The sequence below is a fragment of the Oncorhynchus keta genome, chromosome 17 (genome assembly GCF_023373465.1).
Source record: "Oncorhynchus keta strain PuntledgeMale-10-30-2019 chromosome 17, Oket_V2, whole genome shotgun sequence".
NCBI lineage: Eukaryota > Metazoa > Chordata > Actinopteri > Salmoniformes > Salmonidae > Oncorhynchus > Oncorhynchus keta.
In genome coordinates, this window is record NC_068437.1 from 45,281,621 (window position 1) to 45,304,642 (window position 23,022).

Here is a 23,022-nt window from a genome sequence, read left to right on the forward strand (position 1 = left end):
GGAGTACAACTCCCTTAAACAAATACCATAACACAATACTTTAAAAGAAATAAACACCACCCTACTCCACTATTTATTTAGTCCTACCTCAGGTCAACAACCTGAAAGGATGGGACACCACCACTTAACACACCCTGTAACTCTTCTGATTTTATTTTATTTGTTTATTTAACCTTTATTTATCTAGGCAAATCAGTTAAGAACAAATTATTATTTACAATGACAGCCTACCAAAAGGCAAAAGAACGGGTGTTGTATGTGGAGGATGAGGGCTGCAGTAGATCTCTCAGATAGGGGGGAGTGAGGCCTAAGGGTTTTATAAATCAGCATCAACCAGTGGGTCTTGCGACAGGTATACAGAGATGACCAGTTTACAGAGGAGTATAGAGTGCAGTGATGAGTCCTATAAGGAGCATTGGTGGCAAATCTGATGGCCGAATAGTAAAAAACATCTAGCCACTCGAGAGCACCCTTTCCTGCCGATCTATAAATTACGTCTCTGTAATCTAGCATTGGTAGAATGGTTATCTGAATCAGGGTTAGTTTGGAAGCTTGAGGAAACCAAGTTTAGATTTAACTTCAGTCCGCATCTTTGATATGTGCTGAGAAAAGGACAGTGTTCCGTCTAGCCATACTCCAAAGTACTTGTATGAGGTGACTACCGCAAGCTCTAAACTCTCCGAGGTAGTAATCACACCTGTGGGGAGAGTGGCATTCTTCTTACCAAACCACATTACCTTTGTTTTGGAGGTGTTCAGAACAAGGTTAAGGGCAGACAAAGCTTGTTGGACACTAAGAAAGCTTTGTTGTAGAGCTTTTAACACAAAATCCGGGGAGGGGCCAGCTGAGGATAAGACTGTATCATCTGCGTATAAATGGATAAGAGAACTTCCTACCGCCTGAGCTATGTTGTTGATGTAAATTGTGAAGAAAGTGGGGCCTAGGATCGAGCCTTGGGGTACTCTCTTGGTGACAGGCAGTGGCTGATATGGCAGATGTTCTGACTTTATACGCTGCACTCTTTGAGAGAGGAAGTTAGCAAATCAGGCCCTTAGACACCAATTCTACTTAGCTGGCCCACAAGAATGTTCGCTGAGCTGGATATGGTCTACCATATCAAAAGCTTCGGCCAAGTCAATAAAAATAGCAGCACAACATTTCTTAGAATCATGGGCAATGGTGACATCTTGAGGACCTTTAAGGTTGCAGTGACACATCCGTAACCTGAGCGGAAACCAAATTGCATACAAGAGAGAATACTATAGACATAGTTATACTATAGTTTTCCAACACTTTTGATAAACAGGGCAAAATAGAATTAAGCCTATAACAGTTTAATTCAAGGACTAACCTTGGCTACCTTCTAAGCAATGTGAACCTCCCCAGAGAGGAAAGATAGGCTTGGCGATTATAGGGGCAGCAACCTTAAAGAAGAAAGGGTCTAAACCATTTGACCCAGATGTTTTTTTGGGGTCAAGTTTAAGGAGCTCTTTTAGCACCTCAGACTCAGTAACTCAGGGAGAAACTTTATATCAGGGCAGGGGAAAAAGAAGGTGTGGGAGATTAGGAAATGTTTGATGGGCAAGGAGGCATGGCTGAGCCAAAAATGGAATCCTGACTTAATGATGTGGTGACTAAAAAGCTCAGCCATGTGCTTCTTGTCAGTAGCAACCACATCATGAACTTTAAGGGACAAGGGTAGCTGTGAGCTACCATGCTGTGTTGTTGCCTTTGGTGTCTATTTATGTAGTGTTGTCTGTCTTGTCATGATGTGTGTTTTGTCCTATATTTATAAAAAAATATATAAAATATTTGTATCCCAGCCCCCGTCCCAGCAGGAGACCTTTTGACTTTTGGTAGGCCGTCATTGTAAATAAGAAATTGTTCTTAACTGACGTGCCTAGTTAAATAATCTCCACCCGGCACAGCCAGAAGAGGACTGGCCACCCCACATATGCTCTCTCTAATTCTCTCTTTCTTTCTCTCTCTCTCTCGGAGGACCTGAGCCCAAGGACCGTGCCCCAGGACGACCTGACATGATGGCTCCTTGCTGTCCCCAGTCCACCTGACTGTGCTGCTGCTCCAGTTTCAACTGTTCTGCCTTGTTATTATTTGACCATGCTGGTCATTTATGAACATTTGAACATCTTGGCCATGTTCTGTTATAATCTCCACCCGGCACAGCCAGAAGAGGACTGGCCACCCCACATAGCCTGGTTCCTCTCTAGGTTTCTTCTTAGGTTTTGGCCTTTCTAGGGAGTTTTTCCTAGCCATCGTGCTTCTACACCTGCATTGCTTGCTGTTTGGGGTTTTAGGCTGGGTTTCTGTACAGTATAATAATAATAATATATGCCATTTAGCAGACGCTTTTATCCAAAGCGACTTACAGTCATGTGTGCATACATTCTACGTATGGGTGGTCCCGGGAATCGAACCCACGACCCTGGCGTTACAAGCGCCATGCTCTACCAACTGAGCTACAGAAGGACCACTGTACTTTGAGATATCAGCTGATGTACGAAGGGCTATATAAATAAAATTTGAATTTGAATAAAAGTTAAATAAATACAATAAATAGCGCCATCCTGTGGACTAGCAAGTACATTGAACTGTATACTTTTTTTTCTCGATCCATCACCACGTTGCGGTCGTGATGATGCGCAGTCTCGACAACTACACGTTCGCGCTCGGAATCAGTTGAAACAGGTAAGAAACATAGCTACCCAAAACCTCGGACGGAATGCGATACTGTACCAAATACTATATATATTATTGTCTATGTTTCACTCTTCCCCATGACAGTGATGTTGGGCAAAATAGTGTGAGCTCGATATGTTTGAACCTGAACCTCATTGATTTGACCGACCATGAATTTATGTAGTAATGACTTTCAGCTGGTACGTTCATTCAGTTTGAAAACAAGGTAGCAGCTAATACCAATTGTTTGTCATGCATGACAGCCACCATGTCACTAAATGTTTGTAAGCATCATTCAAATACCTTTTTAGATCATTACAGTGGTCTTTGGCACTGCAAAGTTGATCATTATTAACAATTACCTTTTTGTAACTACTCAGACTGCATTTCCCGATTCACTTTCAAATCATTCAGCTTTCTAGCTAAGTTAGCTTAATCAGAGAAATGCACAACTAACAACCAAAAGCAGACTTTTAAATGTGAAGTAAAATGTCAATTTAAGTTGCTAGTGTAAGTAAAGTTGCTACTATAACTTAGCTAGCTAAACTAACAAGGTGAGCTAGCTAGCTACCTTGTAGTAAATATATGCGTGTCATTGGATGGCGCGCAAGATGGCGATCAGTGCAGATAATTTGTTTTGGTAGCTGAAGGAATTATTGGATTTCCTTACCCAATTATGACCATTGGATTAGTTCTACGGTCATAAAACCCTGTGTGAATATGGTTTAGTTTATTTACCAAAGTAATTGATTACTTTCTGCAAGCTATTCACCTTTAAAAATTAAGTTTAGGACAACACTAGCTAGCTCAAAAACTAGCTTGTCAAACGTACATGGAAACTTCCACGATTTGAAAGAAATGGAGAGATCTTCAGATGGACAATTGACCACAAAAGAGAGCGATTTTGGGTACTCTTCTTCAGAATGTAACTGTGGGGGGAAATACTGCAATGGGTGATGAAAATGTGGTGAGCACAGACAACATTGCTCACAACTTGCGCCCCTCCAGTTCCCAGCTCAGGCCTTTACCTTATGACCCCGGAACTTCAGTCAAGCCCCAGGGGAAAAAGATGAGATGCCAAGAGGGTATGTCACTTCTTGAGATGCAAAACCATATCGCAATGCTTTTGACAGCAAAGATAGATGAAAGGGCAAATGTCTTGGAGGTCATGGTTAGGGAGAATACAATGAAAATTGAGGCCATTAAAAAAATCTGACTATCTTTGGAGAAGTGAAAACCCTCAAAAGTGACATGAAGAAAGTGGAAGTTATCAGCCAGGAAAATGCCATACAGCACTCCTTCCGTGGCCTCCAACTGCTCTTAAAAACCAAATGCAGCTTTTCAACCGAAGCATCACCAAGTGCTTTTCAACCGATCGCTGCCTGGATGCCCGACTAGCATCACCAAAATATGGGACATCTATAAGTACTGGTGTCTGGCTAGACTGCAAACTCTCCTTCCAGACTCAAAAAACATCTCCAATCAAAAATCAAATCCAGAGTCGGCTTTCTATTCCGCAACAAAGGCTGCCAAGACCCTAGTAAAACTGACTATCCTAGCGATCCTCGACTTCGGAAACACTGAAACTGGATGCTCTATCACAGTGCCATCCGTTTTGTCACTAAAGCACCTTATACCACCCACCACTGGACTTGTATGCTCTAGGGCTGGCCTTCACTACATATTCAGACCCACTGGCTCAGGTCATTTACAAGTCCATGCTAGGTAAAGCTCCGCCTTATCTCAGTTCACTGGTCACGATGGCAACACCCATCCATAGCACGCGCTCCAGCAGGTGTATCTCACTGATCATCCCTAAAGCCAACACCTCATTTGGCCGCCTTTCGTTCCAGTACTCTGCTGCCTGTGACTGGAACGAATTGGGCTGAAGTTGGAGACTTTTATCTCCCTCACCAACTTCAAACATCAGCTATCCGAGCAGCTAACCGATCGCTGCAGCTGTACATAGTCTATAGGTAAATAGCTCACCCTTTTTCACCTACCTCATTCCCATACTGTTTTTATACTGTTTTTATTTATTTACTTTTCTGCTCTTTTGCACACCAATATCTCTACCTGTACATGCCCATCTGATCATTTATCACTCCAGTGTTAATTTGCAAAATTGTATTATTCGCCTACCTCCTCATGCCTTTTGCACACATTGTATATAGACTGCCCATTTTTTTCTACTGTGTTATTGACTTGCTAATTGTTTACTCCATGTGTAACTCTGTGTTGTCTGTTCACACTGCTATGCTTTATCTTGGCCAGGTCGCAGTTGCAAATGAGAACTTGTTCTCAACTAGCCTACCTGGTTAAATAAAGGTGAAATAAAAAAAAATAAAAAAAATAAAAAAAAATGAAAAGAAGCTGCTGAACTCAAGCAAAAGGGGAATGAGGCGGATAGATACCAGCGCAGGTGGAACCTGAGGCTCCATGGAATTCAGAGCAGGCGGAGGACATCAAATGCAGAGTTGACATCTGGAGCTGTCATTCCCGACTCAAAAGCCACATTTCAGGAATATGTAGACATCGTTTGGGAAGACTTATGGATCAAGACAAGAGACTGAGGACAGATCTACACAGGATCTTTGGAGGCGAGCTAAGAATTGTGAATTCCTCATCAAGCAAAAATGGAGGTTCACGGAGGATCTGACCTCAGCAGACAAAGTGACGAGAGAAACTGTGGCTGCAGCTCGAAAGGCAGGGAAAATTGCATATTTTTTTTTATCGGTACAAGAGTGATCATCGATGGGAAAGAAATGCGGCCAAATCAGAACATTTGAGTGAAAGCCAGAGTCTAACTCAGACAACTGTCAGGCCAAAAAACTGATTACCAGGTGAAAAGCAGCCTTTTATTATAAAAATGTACACAAACACTTGAATGAGAAAAGGCTGACCTGAGAACTGGTCAACTAAACACTGACTATAGATGAATAACTGCTTATTGTTAAGTCTACAATGTCTCCCCCTTGTGGGAGTAAGAATACTTTAACTTCATGACCTATATTTGTTAGTTTTTTTGTTGGAGAGGTTAATAATGGGATGGAAATCCTTTTGAGTTACATATCCTTAGGAAAAGCTTGTATTAGCATAACAAGGTTGTTGGTTGAAGTTTGTCTATCTCTTTGTTCAATTAATGTCAGGGGTATTTGTAATTTACTCAAGGGTACGGCTATTTTCCTGTATTGCAAATGGTTTAATGCAGACTTTTACAAGAGACTCATGCTTATTCTTCCGCTCTATCTTTTTGGAAAAATCAATGGGCCGATATCTGGTTATCATATGGCAACAACCACTCTGCAGGTGTAGCAGTTTTAAGAGGTGCATTTAAAGGGAAGCTCATCAGTAGTAAGACTCACCACTCTGTACGTTGGTTAATTTTAACAGTAAATTTCAATTGAACCATAAATTCTTACTGATCATGAAGGTATATTATTATCTTTAAATATGAATGGATTTGAAGTTAAACCGACTCGGAAGTTATTGGAAACTCAATAGTAGACTGTTGGAAGATGATAATTTCAAGATGGATGCCAAATATATTATACAAGACAATTGGAGGAAAGCCCAACTATTTTAGTCTTATGGAAAATATTGGGAACTAATGAAGTATGAAATAAGACAAACAGCCATGAAGAGAGGTAAAGAAATTGCTGAACTTAAAAGATTGAGGGAAGATGAACTTATTCATAAGCTCAATATAGATGGCAAAGAAAATGAAAACCCCAAAGATGTTTCAGAATTCTATGGTAACCTTTATACCAGTAATGCCTGTTCTACTAGTGATATCTCTGCCTTTCTTGACTGTCAAAGCCTGTGCAAAATTCATAGACGAAGACTTCCAAAAGTCTTGTGATTAAATTATTTCTATGAATGAAAAAAAAAATGTATCAGCAAGTTAAAAGATAACAAATCTCCAGGGAATTATGGCATTATCAGTCAAATCTATAAATATGTTCAGGAGGATATTATTGAATTTATATTGAATGTTTTTAAGGAAGCAATTGATTTAGGGGTCCTGCCTATTTCTATGACACAGGGCCTAATTTCTGTAATACCCAAACCAAACAAAGATTCTATGATGATAGAAAATTGGAGACCAATCACAATGATGGAAAGCTACTTGCATCCATCTTTGCAGAAAGACTTAAATGTCTTGACCAAATCATTGACTATACCCAGTCAGGTTTTATGAAGGGCAGACATATGTAATAATATTCGACTAGTATTGGACTTGATAGACTACAATGAGGACATTGTGGAAGATGGCTTTATTTTATTTGTTGACTTTTACAAGGCATTTGATACAGTTAAACATTATTTTCTTTTTGAGACTTCGATTTTATTTAATTTTTTTGTCAATATTTTCAAAGTGTAATTAAGACACTTTAGAATAATAGTAACAGCTCTGTTAAATTATTTGCGTTGAAAAGACGTGACTTAAACTCAGTATGTAATATCCCTGTAAAAGATGTGATCACATATCTTGGCATTACAGTTAGCAAAGATCAGAAAGAAAGGGCCAACTTAAATACCTCTCCTTTTGTAGAGGACATTGGAAAGAGGTTTAACTCCTGGTTATTAACAGATCTTTATCTGGATGTGTACTTTTATCAATCTGAAGGTTCAGATGAGTTTATACCTCCCTTGCATGTTACTCTGTCAGTAACTAAAATGGCTGATACTAAATTATTTAACTTCATATGGAGGAATAAACCTCATTATTTTAGAAAAGCGGTAATATGTAGCACCCAAGGTGAGGGAGGGTTGAATGCTCTGGATTTTAAAACCTCTAATATAATATTAAGATTAAATGGATAGAAAACTATTTAAGAAATAAGGATTGCATCTGGAATATCATCCCTAATTTAATAATACAAGAAATTGGTGGTCTAGAATTCTTACTCAAATGCGACTTTGATATGGGTAAAATCCCTATTAAGCTTGCAAACTTTACCTCTAACTTGGAACCTCATGTACAAACACAATTTTTCCCCTCATAGGTTTGACAACAACATTATTTGGGTTAAACAATTATTGAATAGTGATGGACAACTATATGATTATCCAGAACTTATTAGAACACACAATGTTACATTCACTCCTGAGGAGTATCAAATTGTTAGAGCTATCCCTAAAGGTGCTATTCTTCTTTTAGGAGAATATAACAACACTCCAAGTGCAACTGTTGATGATTTTGTAGCCTCAATACAATTAGAAGGAATTTACATTTTAAACTATAAGTGTAATAACATGTGTATATAACGAAACTGTCAATATGTTACTATTCCCTCTGCTAAAATGTACTGGAATGCAGCCCTAAGACCAGTGAACTGGAACAAAGTTTCATTGTTATCTGGTAAATATTGTATATCTAAGGTGAAAGAAGTATCATACAAACTCATTGATAGAATCTACCCTGGAAAGACCTTTTTATTATACACAGATTTAAAATAGCTATTGATAACAAATGTGTATTTTGTGATTGTGACCCAGAGACTTGACCATTTATTTTGGGACTATTCTTATGTCAGAAGATTTTGGAGTGAGTTAGAAGATTTAATCAATTTAAAAAAAAGACTATTAATGTTAATCTGAGAGACTGATATTATGTTTTATTTTGAGCCAAATGCTATGGACCCTGATTTAACTTTCATTGTTAATTTGTTTATCTTTCATGGACGATTCTTTGTCAATAAAATGAAGTGGGCAGAGAACAAACCCCTATTCACATTATTTAAGATAGAATTGATATATTATTTTGAAATGATCAGTAAAAGTAATAAGCACCATGAAAGTATTTAACAAATAGAATAATAATAATAATATATGCCATTTAGCAGACGCTTTTATCCAAAGCGACTTACAGTCATGTGTGCATACATTCTACGTATGGGTGGTCCCGGGAATCGAACCCACTACCCTGGCGTTACAAGCGCCATGCTCTACCAACTGTGCTACAGAAGGACCAAATAGAAAATGAATCTTGATGTGTAATACCCCTGTCTGTTAGGTTTATGTACTCTTGTTTGTATATTTCAGATTTTTTTGTATTTGTTGATCATAATAAAACAAATTAAAAAGTAACTATATGCGTGTAGCAAATTTAGATAAATGATGTACATTTGCTAGCTACAGTAGTTTTCTGAATTTGAACCCCATGTCTTGCAGGTGACCAAACTGTCAGTGACGGTTGAAATCATGCTTGAAATAAATGTTTTGAAAGTAAGTAGCTATCTATCCGTGCTATTCCACACAACATAGATTCCAATCTAGATTGCCAATGGGCTGTCTTTGTTACCTTGCAAATGTGTGTTGTTGCTTTACAAATTGAAAACGGTTTCACCACCATGTTTTCTTTGACAGGTGGAGAACCCGTCCTGTCTGTGGGGTCGGTTTGTGAAGGGTCCAGGGATAGAAGCAGTCGAGAATAAAAAAGAATATGATGATCTTCAAATTAAAATGAACCTTTTCTATCATGAGGTCAACCTACATGTGCAGAAGATCAAACTCTCAACTATAGAGTCGGGACAGGTAATAATCTGTGGAGAGAGTGAAGGGTGATTAGAGCTCAATGTAATCTGTGGAATGTTTGTTTTAGTATCTTGAGTTTAGGGTAATCAACTTGAGTATATGGCACATGATTAAAGACATTTCTCGTTTTTGAAAGTGAATGTGCATTTACAGCTCTGCCTGACTGGCATAGCTCATGAATGATAAATGAATCTATTAGTTGACTGACTAGTTACTACACTGCTATATGAAAAAATTGAGCATCATCATTGTAGTGTTCCCCAGGTGTGTGTGGTGTACTGGTCTGCCCTAAGGAGCTGGTGCCGAGCCATCGTTGAGTCTCTTTTCCTGGGCACTGTTGGAACCCAGGCCATGTGTTTCCTAGTTGACCACGGAGAGCGCGTCATCGTCAGCTCAGATGAGTATGTCCTAATTCACTCACACATCCCCATTGTGCCAGCTGATGCAAAGGGCAACCAAAAAGGCTCTTGACTTCTGACAGTCTTTGGCCATCTTCTTGGTTTGGCACTTGATTAATGTCATGAAATGTAATTGGCTGATCATGGAGACCTTCCATTCTTCCCCAGAATTCGGGCTCTGTTAGATACGTTTTTGCAGCTGCCCTTCTGGGTGAGGAAGTTTCAGCTCGCTGGTGTTCATCCCATGACGCTGCACGTGTCTGGAGACTGCCTGGAGAAAGCTGAGCTCATGTAAGGGTGGACTGCAGTGCCGAATAAATTGATGTACTAAAATATGCATCAAAATTACTGTAATTATTTTGTACTATTAAAATCACCTTTATTAGTAGTTATTACTACTCACCCTATAGAGCTCTTGTTTTCATTCTAGACCATCAACGCAATGGGACAGCTCTGCCACACGCTATTTGCACAATCTCTTACAAGGTATGTAATCCTCTCCTGCAAGGTCAGTTTCAATAGAGATCACTGAATTGAGAAAGCACAGTTCGTAGTGCTGGAGTCTCATTGCTTTATATCAGTCCTAACTGTGCTCTGTTCGATTCTCTGATCTGAAGCTTCTACTGAGATGGAGGCAGTGTTGTGTGAAACACAGGCAGATTGCACTGCCATTGAGCTCTACTTGACCGTCAAAAATGTTAAGGTATTGTACAACATACAATCAGTGGTGATGCCTCCCATAACTAGCGATCACAGTTTTTCTATACAACTTTGAAGCTAAAAGATGGTTATCTCTCTAGATCTGTGTAAACGACGATCTGGTCTCAAAGAAGTTTGCGTACTTCACAAGCCAGAAGGCCCATCAAACCAGTGGAAAAAATGGTGTTGTTGATAGATCCCCAGCCGTCTTGGCTTGTGACATCTTTTCTGAAACTCAGAACTTCCTGGCTACTGACGGCTGTACCGCACGATCACTTTCAGATTTCCGGCTCCGGCAGCAGGACCCAATCGTTCATAATCAAGGTGAATGCACCTTCAGTTATTTTGAAGTCTTCATTAAGAACAGTTTATTATATGTCTTTCAAAAAGTTCCCGTTGTAAAATATCACTGCATGATCTTGAGGGGGAAACTCTTAGTAAGATTTTCTTAATTGAACCTTCTTTATTGATCTTTTTAGTGTCTGATCAGTGCCAGCTAATGGCATCTGTGAAAGAGGCATCGAAGACTTCCAATGAGATATCAAATCCAAAGGTGACTGACTATTTTACCCTCAATAAGGTGCAGCAGTTGGAATCATGGCACAAACAAAAAGTTATATCCTGTGAAATCAACACTTATGTTATTTCCTTGTTGTTTTACAGAAAAGCCCAGAAAATGGAAGAAATCCCTTAGAGGGAGGGAAAAATAAGGCAGCGCAGCCGCAGAACAAGAAATTCAAGACATTTTCAGAGATTGATGGCGACGAAGTCGAGAGGTTTGTTATATAGCTTTAGTTATTGTTTTTATTGCTCAACAGGTCATTTGGCAGTGGGGCTGCCTTTTGTAGTACGATAATGTCACATTGTTGTTTTTAATCATAGCGTTCTTCTTTCAGGGACGACGAGCCTGGAGAGGAAACTGACATGTCTCTTGATTCAGAACTGTTCAGAAATCTGAATCTGTTAAGGTGAGAATGCTTTAGTCTTCTACTTTCATGCTAAGGTTCTAATCTGCTTTGAATGACATTTAATCAAATTCTTACTTGTTCTGGATCTCAACAGATTCAAGATGTTTCTGAATCCTACTTCGAGCACTCAAAGGGCTGCTATTCCCAATGTGAGTTTCTGGATGATCTCGATAGCCGTTCTTGTTTTTGTAAAAATTCACTTGCACAAGAACTCTGCTTCTACATCTTTCTAAGTCGGAGATTCCATTTAGGTTCACACTATGTGAACCAAAATGGAATCTCCGCAGTGAATCTTGGGTCAGAAAGAGACTAATGCTTTAAAGCACCTTTTGTTTTATTGTCAGACTGAGCTTATTGAACAGAAGGAGGAACGTGGTGTTCAGAGGATCTCTGCGGTCACGGAGAAAGCAGTGGAAGAGCCGGTCACTGCACCTCAACAGATCGGACAACAGACTGAAACGGCTGTATGGTATGAACACAACCCTCCTGCCACTACCACTTACTTTCTCTGTTCTAATTAGACGACCTAATGGAAAAAAAGTATTGTGACTTTAATCCTCAACAATTTTGGCATGTGTATCTTTGCAATGTGTATTTTAAATTGTCAAATAAACTGCTGCCATCCTTTCAGCCATTCTAATGCTACCTCCCTTTCAACCATGACTTTGCCCATATGTAAGTTAGTGAATTTGTGAGTTGTTTTAAAGCGCCATCTGCTGAATGCTTTCATAGTAACGGTGAAAGTCAACCTGTGGATCAAAAATGCAGTGAACAAAAGTATATCACATTAAAAGCTAAGACAGTGATATGTGTGTGTGTTTTCTCACAATTAAACTTTGTTGAATTTCTTGGGTTAAAGTTTTTCTAGATTTAAATACTGAACATAATCGGAACATGCAACAATTTTCAAAGATTTTTCTGAGTTACAGTTCATATGAGGAAATCAGTCAATTTGAAATGAAATTCATTAGGCCCTAATCTATGGATTTCACATGACTACAGAATACAGACATGTATCTGTCTGTCACAGAACTTTAAATAATGAGCCTCATGATCTTATCACAGTATTTCTGTGCATTCAAATTGCCATTGATAAAATGCAATTGTGCTCGTTGTCCGTCCATAGTTTATACCTGCCCATACTATAACCCCACCACCACCATGGGGCACTCTGTTCACACCGTTGACATCAGCAAACCGCTCAGCCACATGACGCCATGCACGTGGTCTGCGGTTGTGAGGCCAGTTGAACGTACTGCTAAATTCTCTAAAATGACATTGGAGGCGGCTTATGGTAGAGAAATGAACATTACATTCTCTGGCAACTGCTCTGGTGGACATTACTGCAGTTAGCATGCCAACTGCATGCTCCCTCAACTTGAGACATCTGTGGCATTGTCTGACACAACTGCACATTTTAGAGTAGCCTTTTATTGTCCCCCAGCACGAGGTGCACCTGTGTAATGATCGTGCCATTTAATCAGCTTCTTGATATGCCACACCTGTAGGGTGGATGGATTATCTTGACAAAAGAGAAATACTCACTAACAGGGATGTAAACACATTTTATGCGCAAAATTTGAGAGTAGTAAGCTTTTTGAGCATGTGGAAAGTGTCTGGGATTTTTTTTATTTCAGGTCATGAAACATGGAACCAACACTTTTACATGTTTCATTTATATTTTTGTTATTAATGTGAATGTCTGTACTAAAGTGTAATCTGTGTTTCCAGTACTCCTAGTGACCTAGTAGACCGGACACAAGAGTTTGTCTTCACAGAGCAGCCAACCATTGAGGAGGAGCTTGTCTGCGCTCGGTTGTTGCAGTTGCTAAACCCTGACCCTCTGAACACAGATGTAGGCTCATCAGAAGTCACTGTAAGTATCGAATCAACCTTAATTTATACAAAAAAGTTCAAATAATCATCAATGGACTGGATGCAGATATACTCTTCACTTCCTTGGGTAGCTGTCACCAAATGTATTGACATGTTTTGTGCACATACAATAATATCTACTGTCCATGACTGACTTAAGTGTTCCTCATGTCAGATCGTCCATACTGATCCAAGCAGGAGTGGGATAATGGTGCATTCTGCCTTTACTCTGGACCCCTGCACCAGTCTGGCCAATGCTCCAATCACTGACACCTTCCGGAGGGTTGGTTTGCTTTCAACTATGTTCTAACTTTCGAATGGAACGTATTTTGAATGCACTGAGCGCTGTACATTGCTCTGGATAAGAGCTCCTGCTAAATGACTATAGTCAATGTATTTACTACTGTGAAAATGTAATGTTAGGAATATGATAATGTAAGTTGAGATTGTTCAGTATAAATGTAATTAGTTGAACATTTGAAATGACTGTTCAACATTTTACCCTGAAGATCTTAGGCAATAATAATGTCCTGTCGCATGGGCAGCAGGTAGCCTAGGTTAAGAGCATTGGGCCAATAACTGAAGGTCGCTGGTTCTAATCCCCAAGCTGACTAGGTGAAAAATCTGTAAATGTCTAGACTAGTATGTCATGAAGATTGGTAATGTGCATTGTGTTTCTTTTCAGATCTTGATGAGGAATAAGTATGCCGGCCCGTCTGTGGCTGAGAGTTACTGCTGGCCGGCGGTGGCCAGGGGCTGTGACACGGTCCTCATCTCCCACAGCGGAGACCAGCCCCTCACCTACATTCCCCCGTTCCTGGCCCACATGCAGCTCTCCTCCGTCTTCAGCGCCCTCTCTTCTCGCACCGGGGTGAGTTGAGCATGTAAAGCACTAGACAGGAATGGTGTGATTTCCAGTGTTTCCCCTGCTATTATTGTGGTGGATAACTATCTCTGTTTGCCCCCTAATAAAATTGTCTGGCTTCAGTTAGACAGTTGAAAATCTTAGTTTTGGTACAGGCCTCTTCAGCTCCGTTCATGGTGATACCACTCTATGTAGACAAAGTAGTATGTAGAAATCTGGGTGTTTAACGTCTACCTTTGACTCATTCCTCTCTGCCTCCTTCTTTCCACTCCTTTCCTCTTTTGACCTCACCCTCTCACCTTCCCCCCCTACTCACAAGGCAGGCAATACGCTCGACCTCATCTTTACTAGATGCTGTTCTTCCACTAACCTCATTGCAACTCCCCTCCAAGTCTCCGACCACTACCTTGTATCCTTTTCCCTCTCGCTCTCATCCAACACTTCCCACACTGCCCCTACTCGGATGGTATCGCGCCGTCCCAACCTTCGCTCTCTCTCCCCGCTACGCTCTCCTCTTCCATCCTATCATCTCTTCCCTCTGCTCAAACCTTCTCCAACCTATCTCCTGATTCTGCCTCCTCAAACCTCCTCTCCTCCCTTTCTGCATCCTTTGACTCTCTATGTCCCCTATCTTCCAGGCCGGCTCGGTCCTCCCCTCCCGCTCCGTGGCTCGACGACTCATTGCGAGCTCACAGAACAGGGCTCCGGGCAGCCGAGCGGAAATGGAGGAAAAGTGGTCCTTCTGTAGCTCAGTTGGTAGAGCATGGCGCTTGTAACGCCAGGGTAGTGGGTTCAATCCCGGGACCACCCATACGTAGAATGTATGCACACATGACTGTAAGTCGCTTTGGATAAAAGCGTCTGCTAAATGGCATATATTATTATATATTATATTAACTCCCTCCCTGCGGACCTGGCATCCTTTCGCTCCCTCCTCTCTACATTTTCCTCCTCTGTCTCTGCTGCTAAAGCCACTTTCTACCACTCTAAATTCCAAGCATCTGCCTCTAACCCTAGGAAGCTCTTTGCCACCTTCTCCTCCCTCCTGAATCCTCCCCCCTCCTCCTCCCTCTCTGCAGATGACTTCGTCAACCATTTTGAAAAGAAGGTCGACGACATCCGATCCTCGTTTGCTAAGTCAAACGACACCGCTGGTTCTGCTCACACTGCCCTACCCGGTGCTCTGACCTCTTTCTCCCCTCTCTCTCCAGATGAAATCTCGCGTCTTGTGACGGCCGGCCGCCCAACAACCTGCCCGCTCGACCCTATCCCCTCCTCTCTTCTCCAGACCATTTCCGGAGACCTTCTCCCTTACCTCACCTCGCTCATCAACTCATCCCTGACCGCTGGCTACGTCCCTTCCGTCTTCAAGAGAGCGAGAGTTGCACCCCTTCTGAAAAAACCTACACTCGATCCCTCCGATGTCAACAACTACAGACCAGTATCCCTTCTTTCTTTTCTCTCCAAAACTCTTGAACGTGCCGTCCTTGGCCAGCTCTCCCGCTATCTCTCTCAGAATGACCTTCTTGATCCAAATCAGTCAGGTTTCAAGACTAGTCATTCAACTGAGACTGCTCTTCTCTGTATCACGGAGGCGCTCCGCACCGCTAAAGCTAACTCTCTCTCCTCTGCTCTCATCCTTCTAGACCTATCGGCTGCCTTCGATACTGTGAACCATCAGATCCTCCTCTCCACCCTCTCCGAGTTGGGCATCTCCGGCGCGGCCCACGCTTGGATTGCGTCCTACCTGACAGGTCGCTCCTACCAGGTGGCGTGGCGAGAATCTGTCTCCTCACCACGCGCTCTCACCACTGGTGTCCCCAGGGCTCTGTTCTAGGCCCTCTCCTATTCTCGCTATACACCAAGTCACTTGGCTCTGTCATAACCTCACATGGTCTCTCCTATCATTGCTATGCAGACGACACACAATTAATCTTCTCCTTTCCTCCTTCTGATGACCAGGTGGTGAATCGCATCTCTGCATGTCTGGCAGACATATCAGTGTGGATGACGGATCACCACCTCAAGCTGAACCTCGGCAAGACGGAGCTGCTCTTCCTCCCGGGGAAGGACTGCCCGTTCCATGATCTCGCCATCACGGTTGACAACTCCATTGTGTCCTCCTCCCAGAGCGCTAAGAACCTTGGCGTGATCCTGGACAACACCCTGTCGTTCTCAACTAACATCAAGGCGGTAGCCCGTTCCTGTAGGTTCATGCTCTACAACATCCGCAGAGTACGACCCTGCCTCACACAGGAAGCGGCGCAGGTCCTAATCCAGGCACTTGTCATCTCCCGTCTGGATTACTGCAACTCGCTGTTGGCTGGGCTCCCTGCCTGTGCCATTAAACCCCTACAACTCATCCAGAACGCCGCGCCCGTCTGGTGTTCAACCTTCCCAAGTTCTCTCACGTCACCCCGCTCCTCCGCTCTCTCTACTGGCTTCCAGTTGAAGCTCGCATCCGCTACAAGACCATGGTGCTTGCCTACGGAGCTGTGAGGGGAACGGCACCTCAGTACCTCCAGGCTCTGATCAGTCCCTACACCCAAACAAGGGCACTGCGTTCATCCACCTCTGGCCTGCTCGCCTCCCTACCACTGAGGAAGTACAGTTCCCGCTCAGCCCAGTCAAAACTGTTCGCTGCTCTGGCTCCCCAATGGTGGAACACACTCCCTCATGACGCCAGGACAGCGGAGTCAATCACCACCTTCCGGAGACACCTGAAACCCCACCTCTTTAAGGAATACCTAGGATAGGATAAAGTAATCCCCCCCCCCTTAAAAGATTTAGATGCACTATTGTAAAGTGGCTGTTCCACTGGATGTCATAAGGTGAATGCACCAATTTGTAAGTCGCTCTGGATAAGAGCGTCTGCTAAATGACTTAAATGTAAATGTAATTGGTTTGTTAGGGTTCAATGGCAAACAGCAGTAACCTACCTAACTATGTTCAGTAAGTCAGGCATGGTTTTCTGCTGACATCTGCGTTTAAATGATCCATTTGTGTTTATTCCATTTTATCTAATACCACATTATGTGCGGTCTCCTTCAGCCCATAGCGGTGATCCTGTGCCCGGGGTGGGAGAAAGCCCAGACTGTGATTGACCTGCTGGAGGAGAGCCAGACCTTCCAAGTCCTCCACCCCATGGTCATACTGTTGGGACTGGGAAAGGAAGAGGCAAAGACTGTTAAGATCCAGAACAACTGTAAGACCATTATTCACAGGATCAGGACAGTTCGGTTTGACAGACAGGAGTATTACTACATTCCTCTCCTGCTGTGTTTTGTGTGTGTCTCTCCAGGCCAGGTGGTGGTGACCACTCCGTTCAGCCTTGTGCGTCTGCTGCGTTTGCACTGTTTCCTGTTCCTGCGGCTGTGTCACCTGGCGCTGGACGAAGTGGACCTGCTCTTTTCTAGAGCCCCGGACGAGGTGAGAGACACTGACTGTTCTTCAACTGTAGTGATAAGACTGTACAAAAGGAGAGAACGGGAGATACACATGATAAAGGGGCACAGACTGGAAAATAGCCAAGATGGGACTCAAACCCCCGTCACCAGGGGGTGATACAACTAGACCAGACTCCAGTGCTTTCAACTGCTTAAAGCAGTAATCCCGGTCATCTGCGCTTCAAAGGGAACACCTCACGGCACACCGCCTCTCCCCTATTTGACCTTGATATTTAGTGTGTATGTACTGATATGTAGGTTGTGTGCCGTTTTTTAAATATATGTTGTTCTGTCCTTGAGCTGTTCTTGTCTATTAATGTTCTGTATTATGTCATGTTTCATGTTCTGTGGACCCCAGGAAGAGTAGTTGTGGCTTTCGCAATAGCTAATGGGGGTCCTAATAAAATACCCCTGTCTCGTCTGTTTTCCTCCCTTGCCACTGTCTCCTCAGCAGTTTGTCTGACTGTTCTCCCCCTTTCCTCAGATGACCATCATCCTGCAGCACTTCCAGAGGGTGACAGCCAGCGAGGAGCGTGTGTCGTGCCCCAGACAGATCATCGCAGTGGGAAAGCGCTGGAGCCGCCCCCTGGAGGGCCTGCTCCTCAACCACATGAGCAACCCCACCGTTGTCGTCACGGTGATGGAGGAGGCCGCACTCTACGGCAATGTGCACCAGGTCAGTTTTGAGAGGACTGACAACAAAATAATCTGAAAACCTACAAAGGTTGGAGGGTCTCCACCATTAGAGAGCTGGTTAAAGGGATAGTTCAGGCAAAATCTATATTTAAGTGGAATTACCCTTACTTTGAGTTGTCTGAAGGCCCATAGTGACAGAATCTCCAATAATACATTGTTTACTTCTGCCGCAGCCAGGATTAAGCATAATTAGCCTCGTCCAAATTCATGAATGTAAACAGCCGGACCGATGTTAGCAAAGCTGCATCACAAGCAGAAACTTCCTCAAAAACACTTTAAAGTAATGGATTATTGTGGATTCTGCCACTTTGTGCCTTCAAGTTCAGGGTAATTCCACTCAAATATAGATTTTGTCTGAACTATCCCTTTAAGTGTGTAGCTGTCTCTGATTTGAAGGGCCTGTTGGTTGGATTTGTGATTGATTAAAACTATGTAATGTGGCAGTAAACCTGCTTTCATCGTATCTCATTTAGACTAGTCATTACTTTTAGTAAGGGAAGAAGGGTCCAAGAGTCAAACAAGGTCTAAAAGTCTCTCAAAGCAAAGTTTCACTCATGTATATGTTCTTCAATAAAAAATAGAAAGCCTTCTCTCATCTCTCTTCTGCCTCCCCAAGATTATCCTGTTGTGTCTGGACTGCACTAAGATCTCTGTCCTGCTCGGGGCGCTGGACTTCACCCCCGACGTGGCCCAGAAGACCCTCGTCATCACCAACTCTGCTGAGGAGGCTGAAAATGTCTTCAAGGTAACTACAGCAATCTATATCTCTTATTTTGGCAACCTTATTTTTGGACGTCCTGTCCCCTGCTGGTACGGGGTACTATAGAAAGAAAAAGACATTGCTACATTTCAAAACTTGTACGATTTGCATTTTGCAACCTTATTTTTGGGCATTTTACCACAAGTGTACAGCACTAGAAAAACAAAAAATACATTGTTCATGTATATTCAACTAAATGTTTGTTTCTTGTATCTGTCATTCAGGCTGTTTCAAACACATCAGCCTTCTCCCTGAAGGTCCACGAGGAGTTAACCTACCAGTTTGACTTTGTGACTGAGCAGTGGAAGAAGCCCATTGGACCTGGCACTCATGTCATTCTGGGTGAACTGATGCACAATTGCATTTTCTTAAGAGTTGACAGTTGCAATGAATAAAAAATATCATACATCTTTCCATTTTATGGCATAGTCTGCCAGGTCAGCTCAGTTTGCTTGAAGTAAGCTTGTCTCTATTTTTTTTCTCCAATTTGCCCTTTGTCCAATCTGACCGGTTTTTTCTTTCCTTGTCTTTCTGTCTACCAGTCACCACCAATGAGTGTATGAAGTCTTTGGGTATCTGTGATGCTACGTGTGTTGTGCACTACGGCTTCCCAAGCTCACCTAAGCTGTTTGGCAGCCGTCTGTTTTGCATGTCCCAGAACTTCCAGAACCTTTCCGACAAGGTAACGTTAGAACAAACTAATATGTTCTTTCTCTTGCTCAGTCCTGGATTCAGAGCTGAGATAAGCGTGCACAGCTCTGACTTTTTCTGGGAGACGTCTAGTTTAGCGGGCAGATCTCAAGTCAGAAGATGGCCCTGAGTGGTCTCCTTTTACATAATTTATTCAGATGGCACCTGTGTAAGTGTATCTTCTTTGACTGTATGAGGATAGTCTACTTTGTGAATTCCTTTTCATATTGGATTCTGTAATTGACAGGAGCGTGCTGCAGAGAGCACGTCTCACCCTGCCAAGTCAGTGCTGCTGCTATCTGAGAGGAATGCCCGTCACGTAATCGGGGTCCTGCGCTACCTAAAGCGTACTGAGGCCTCGCTGCCTCCAGAGCTGCTGCACTTTGCCCAGGGAGTCCTGCGGGCCAAGGAGGAACAGAAGTCAGACATGCCTCTGTGCAGATACCTCAAGAGCTTTGGCTTCTGCAGGTCAGTGCAGCTGAGATGCAGACAATACTCTGTCAAGAGCATTTCTCCATGGGACAATAAAGCTAGATTTGATTTGCTGTTATGCATGTTACAATACTCAGACATGAGCTGAACCTTGAATGTGGGTACTTTGAAAGATTCGTACTTGTTCCATGCACTTAAGAATAGAACTTTATAGTTTTGTAAATCATTGCTTTGCTCAAGGGCACAGCAGCAATAGGTGGCACCTGATATTCTTTATGTAGTGCTTAATGTGACTCTTGCTGTATTGCAGGGACAGCAGTGTTTGTTCTTATCGACACAGTATCAGCCCCATAACAGACCAGCCACTGCAACCAGACTCTGGAACTATTGTGGTGAGTCAGCATATTATATGATAGCACTTGTTTCAGGGGTGTAGATATCAGGCAAGAACAGATGCCAAAGTTGGACATATCCTCTCAAGCTTTTCCAATGAGATCACAGGTGTAATATAACTTAATATGCTATCTGAATGTATTCAAATGAATATATATATTTGTTTCACTCTTACGTTTGAAAGGTTCTGCCCTTGTTCATCAAGACTGCTTCCGTCTACTACGGACGCATTGTGAGTAAGAAGGAGGACCATTATGAGAGCCTGGCAGCAGCAATGACTACATACTACGCCGCTGAGAAGCTGGGTGCTAAGGAGGTTCTGGAGGGAGGGCTGTACGGAGTACAAGAGGATGAGGTCTACCACAGGTCAGAAAACAAACAACATTAATTCAGTCACTTTTATAACTGATGATGTATGTTATATGGCCATGAAGCAGGTTTAAACAACATGCCAAGTAATGGTTACATGCAGTGAAGTGAAGTCCAAATCCTCTGGGTGGGTCAAATGCTTTTGTCACATATCAACCCAATGCCACTCTACCTCACGTTCCTTAACAACTCCTCCCACTGCTCCTCTCGTACCTGTCTTGCAGGGTGCGGGTGACTTCGGTGCCGGACAAGGGTGAGTGGATGTTCTGCAGCGTGAGGGCTCTTTTCCTGGATGAGGGGCGTGAGCAGGAGGTGAAGTCCCACCAGCTGCTGCAACTGCCGGCCCAGTTCCACACACTGCCGCCCCAGGCTTTGGAAATCATTGTCTGCAGGGCCATGCCCATCGACGCTGAGGTCAAATGGAACCCCAAGGTCTCTTACACCAGGCTACACTCACTGGACTCTTTCTCACTCACTTTTTGGGAGCTCATCTTTAGCGATAGAACATTTAAATGATTAGAACCAATGACCATGAACTATGTTACAGAAGCTAAAATTATGTGTTGAGATTTTTTAAATTAAAAAAATATATATGTTTCACTATTAGTTAACCAGGTAGGCCAGTTGAGAACAAGTTCTCATTTACAACTGCGACCTAGCCAAAGCCCTTGCGACACAAACAACACAGAGTTACACATGGGATGAACAAATGTACAGTCAAATAACACAATAGATAAACCTATAAAGTGTGCAAATGTAGTAAGATTAGAGAGGTAAGGCAATAAATAGGCCATAGTGGCAGAATATGTGAAAGTAGAAATACTGGGGTGCAAAGGAGCAAAAAAGTAAATAGCAATATGGGGATGAGGTGGGTGGGCTGTGTACAGGTGCATTGATTGGTAACCTGCTCTGACAGCTGATGCTTAATGTAAGTGAGGGAGATATGTCTCCAGCTTCAGTGATTTTTGCAATTCGTTCCAATCATTGGCAGCAGAGAACTGGAAGGAAAGGCGGCCAAAGGAGGAGTTGGCTTTGGGGATGACCAGTGAAATATACCGCCTGGAACACGTGCTATGAGTGGGTGTTGCTATTGTGACCAGTGAGTTGAGATAAGGCGGGGCTTTACCTAGCAAAGACAGTGTAGTGTGTTGGAGGCCATTTTGCATATGACATCGCCGAAGTCAAGGATCAGTTTTACGAGGGTATGTTTAGCAGCATAAGTGAAGGAGGCTTTGTTGAGAAATAGGAAGCCGATTTATAGATTTGACTTTGGATTGGAGATGCTTAATGTGAGTCTGGAAGGAGAGTTTACAGTCTAGCCAGACACCTAGGTATTTATTGTGTTCCACAAGTCCGAACAGTCCAGAGTAGTGATGCTAGACGGGCGGGCTGGTGCGAGAGCGATCGGTTGAAGAGCATGCATTTAGTTTTACTTGCATTTAAGAGCAGTTGGAGGCCACGGAAGGAGTTTTGTATGGCATCAAAGCTTGTCTGGGGTTTGTTAACACAATGTCCAAAGGGCCAGATGTATACAGAAGTGGATCAGAGAATCACCAGCAGCAAGAGCGACATCATAGATATATACAGAGAAGAGAGTCGGCCCGAGAATTGAACCCTGTAGAACCCCCAGAGACTGCCAGAGTCTGCCAGAGGTTTGGACAACAGGCCCTCCGATTTGACACTGAATTCTATCTGAGAAGTAGTTGGTGAACCAGGCATGGCAGTCATTTGAGAAACCAAGGCTGTTGAGTCTGCCGATAAGAATGCAGTGATTGACAGAGTCGAAAGCCTTGACCAGGTTGACCGAAGATGGCTGCACAGCACTGTCTTTTATCGATGGCGGTTATGATATCGTTTAGTACCTTGAGCGTGGCTGAGGTGCACCCATGACCAGCTCAGAAACCAGATAGCCTAGCAGAGAAGGTACGGTGGGATTCTAAATGGTAGGTCATCTGTTTGTTAACTTGGCTTTCAAAGACTTTAGAAAGCCAGGGTAAGATAGATATAGGTCTGTAACAGTTTGGGTCTAGAGTAGAAGTCGACCGATTTAATCGAATGGACAATTTAATTAGGACGATTTCAAGTTTTCATAACAATCGGAAATCGGTATTTTCAGCGCCAATAAAAAAATATATATATACCTTTTATTTAACTAGGCATGTCAGTTAAGAACACATTCTTATTTTTAATGACG

At 42.7% G+C, this 23,022-nt stretch overlaps 1 protein-coding gene across 2 annotated transcripts in view; it reads left to right on the forward strand.

Annotated features, from left to right (window-relative positions):
* Positions 1 to 2,624: 2,624 nt before the first annotated feature.
* tdrd12 (tudor domain containing 12) overlaps positions 2,625 to 23,022 on the forward strand; it is a 42,163-nt gene continuing 21,765 nt past the window's right edge. For both annotated transcript variants that reach the window (XM_035790013.2, XM_035790014.2), the window contains exons 1-26: positions 2,625 to 2,706; positions 8,875 to 8,928; positions 9,070 to 9,237; positions 9,502 to 9,638; positions 9,804 to 9,926; positions 10,066 to 10,121; positions 10,253 to 10,338; positions 10,436 to 10,658; positions 10,814 to 10,887; positions 10,998 to 11,110; positions 11,231 to 11,302; positions 11,397 to 11,451; positions 11,647 to 11,771; positions 13,034 to 13,178; positions 13,353 to 13,460; positions 13,863 to 14,048; positions 17,094 to 17,247; positions 17,344 to 17,471; positions 17,973 to 18,164; positions 18,801 to 18,929; positions 19,169 to 19,286; positions 19,487 to 19,626; positions 19,882 to 20,102; positions 20,377 to 20,458; positions 20,644 to 20,825; positions 21,053 to 21,260. In XM_035790013.2, coding sequence (XP_035645906.1) covers positions 8,905 to 8,928; positions 9,070 to 9,237; positions 9,502 to 9,638; positions 9,804 to 9,926; positions 10,066 to 10,121; positions 10,253 to 10,338; positions 10,436 to 10,658; positions 10,814 to 10,887; positions 10,998 to 11,110; positions 11,231 to 11,302; positions 11,397 to 11,451; positions 11,647 to 11,771; positions 13,034 to 13,178; positions 13,353 to 13,460; positions 13,863 to 14,048; positions 17,094 to 17,247; positions 17,344 to 17,471; positions 17,973 to 18,164; positions 18,801 to 18,929; positions 19,169 to 19,286; positions 19,487 to 19,626; positions 19,882 to 20,102; positions 20,377 to 20,458; positions 20,644 to 20,825; positions 21,053 to 21,260 — 3,249 coding nt within the window. In that variant the 5' untranslated portion in view covers positions 2,625 to 2,706; positions 8,875 to 8,904. The remainder of the gene's footprint in view (positions 2,707 to 8,874; positions 8,929 to 9,069; positions 9,238 to 9,501; positions 9,639 to 9,803; positions 9,927 to 10,065; positions 10,122 to 10,252; positions 10,339 to 10,435; positions 10,659 to 10,813; positions 10,888 to 10,997; positions 11,111 to 11,230; positions 11,303 to 11,396; positions 11,452 to 11,646; positions 11,772 to 13,033; positions 13,179 to 13,352; positions 13,461 to 13,862; positions 14,049 to 17,093; positions 17,248 to 17,343; positions 17,472 to 17,972; positions 18,165 to 18,800; positions 18,930 to 19,168; positions 19,287 to 19,486; positions 19,627 to 19,881; positions 20,103 to 20,376; positions 20,459 to 20,643; positions 20,826 to 21,052; positions 21,261 to 23,022) is intronic.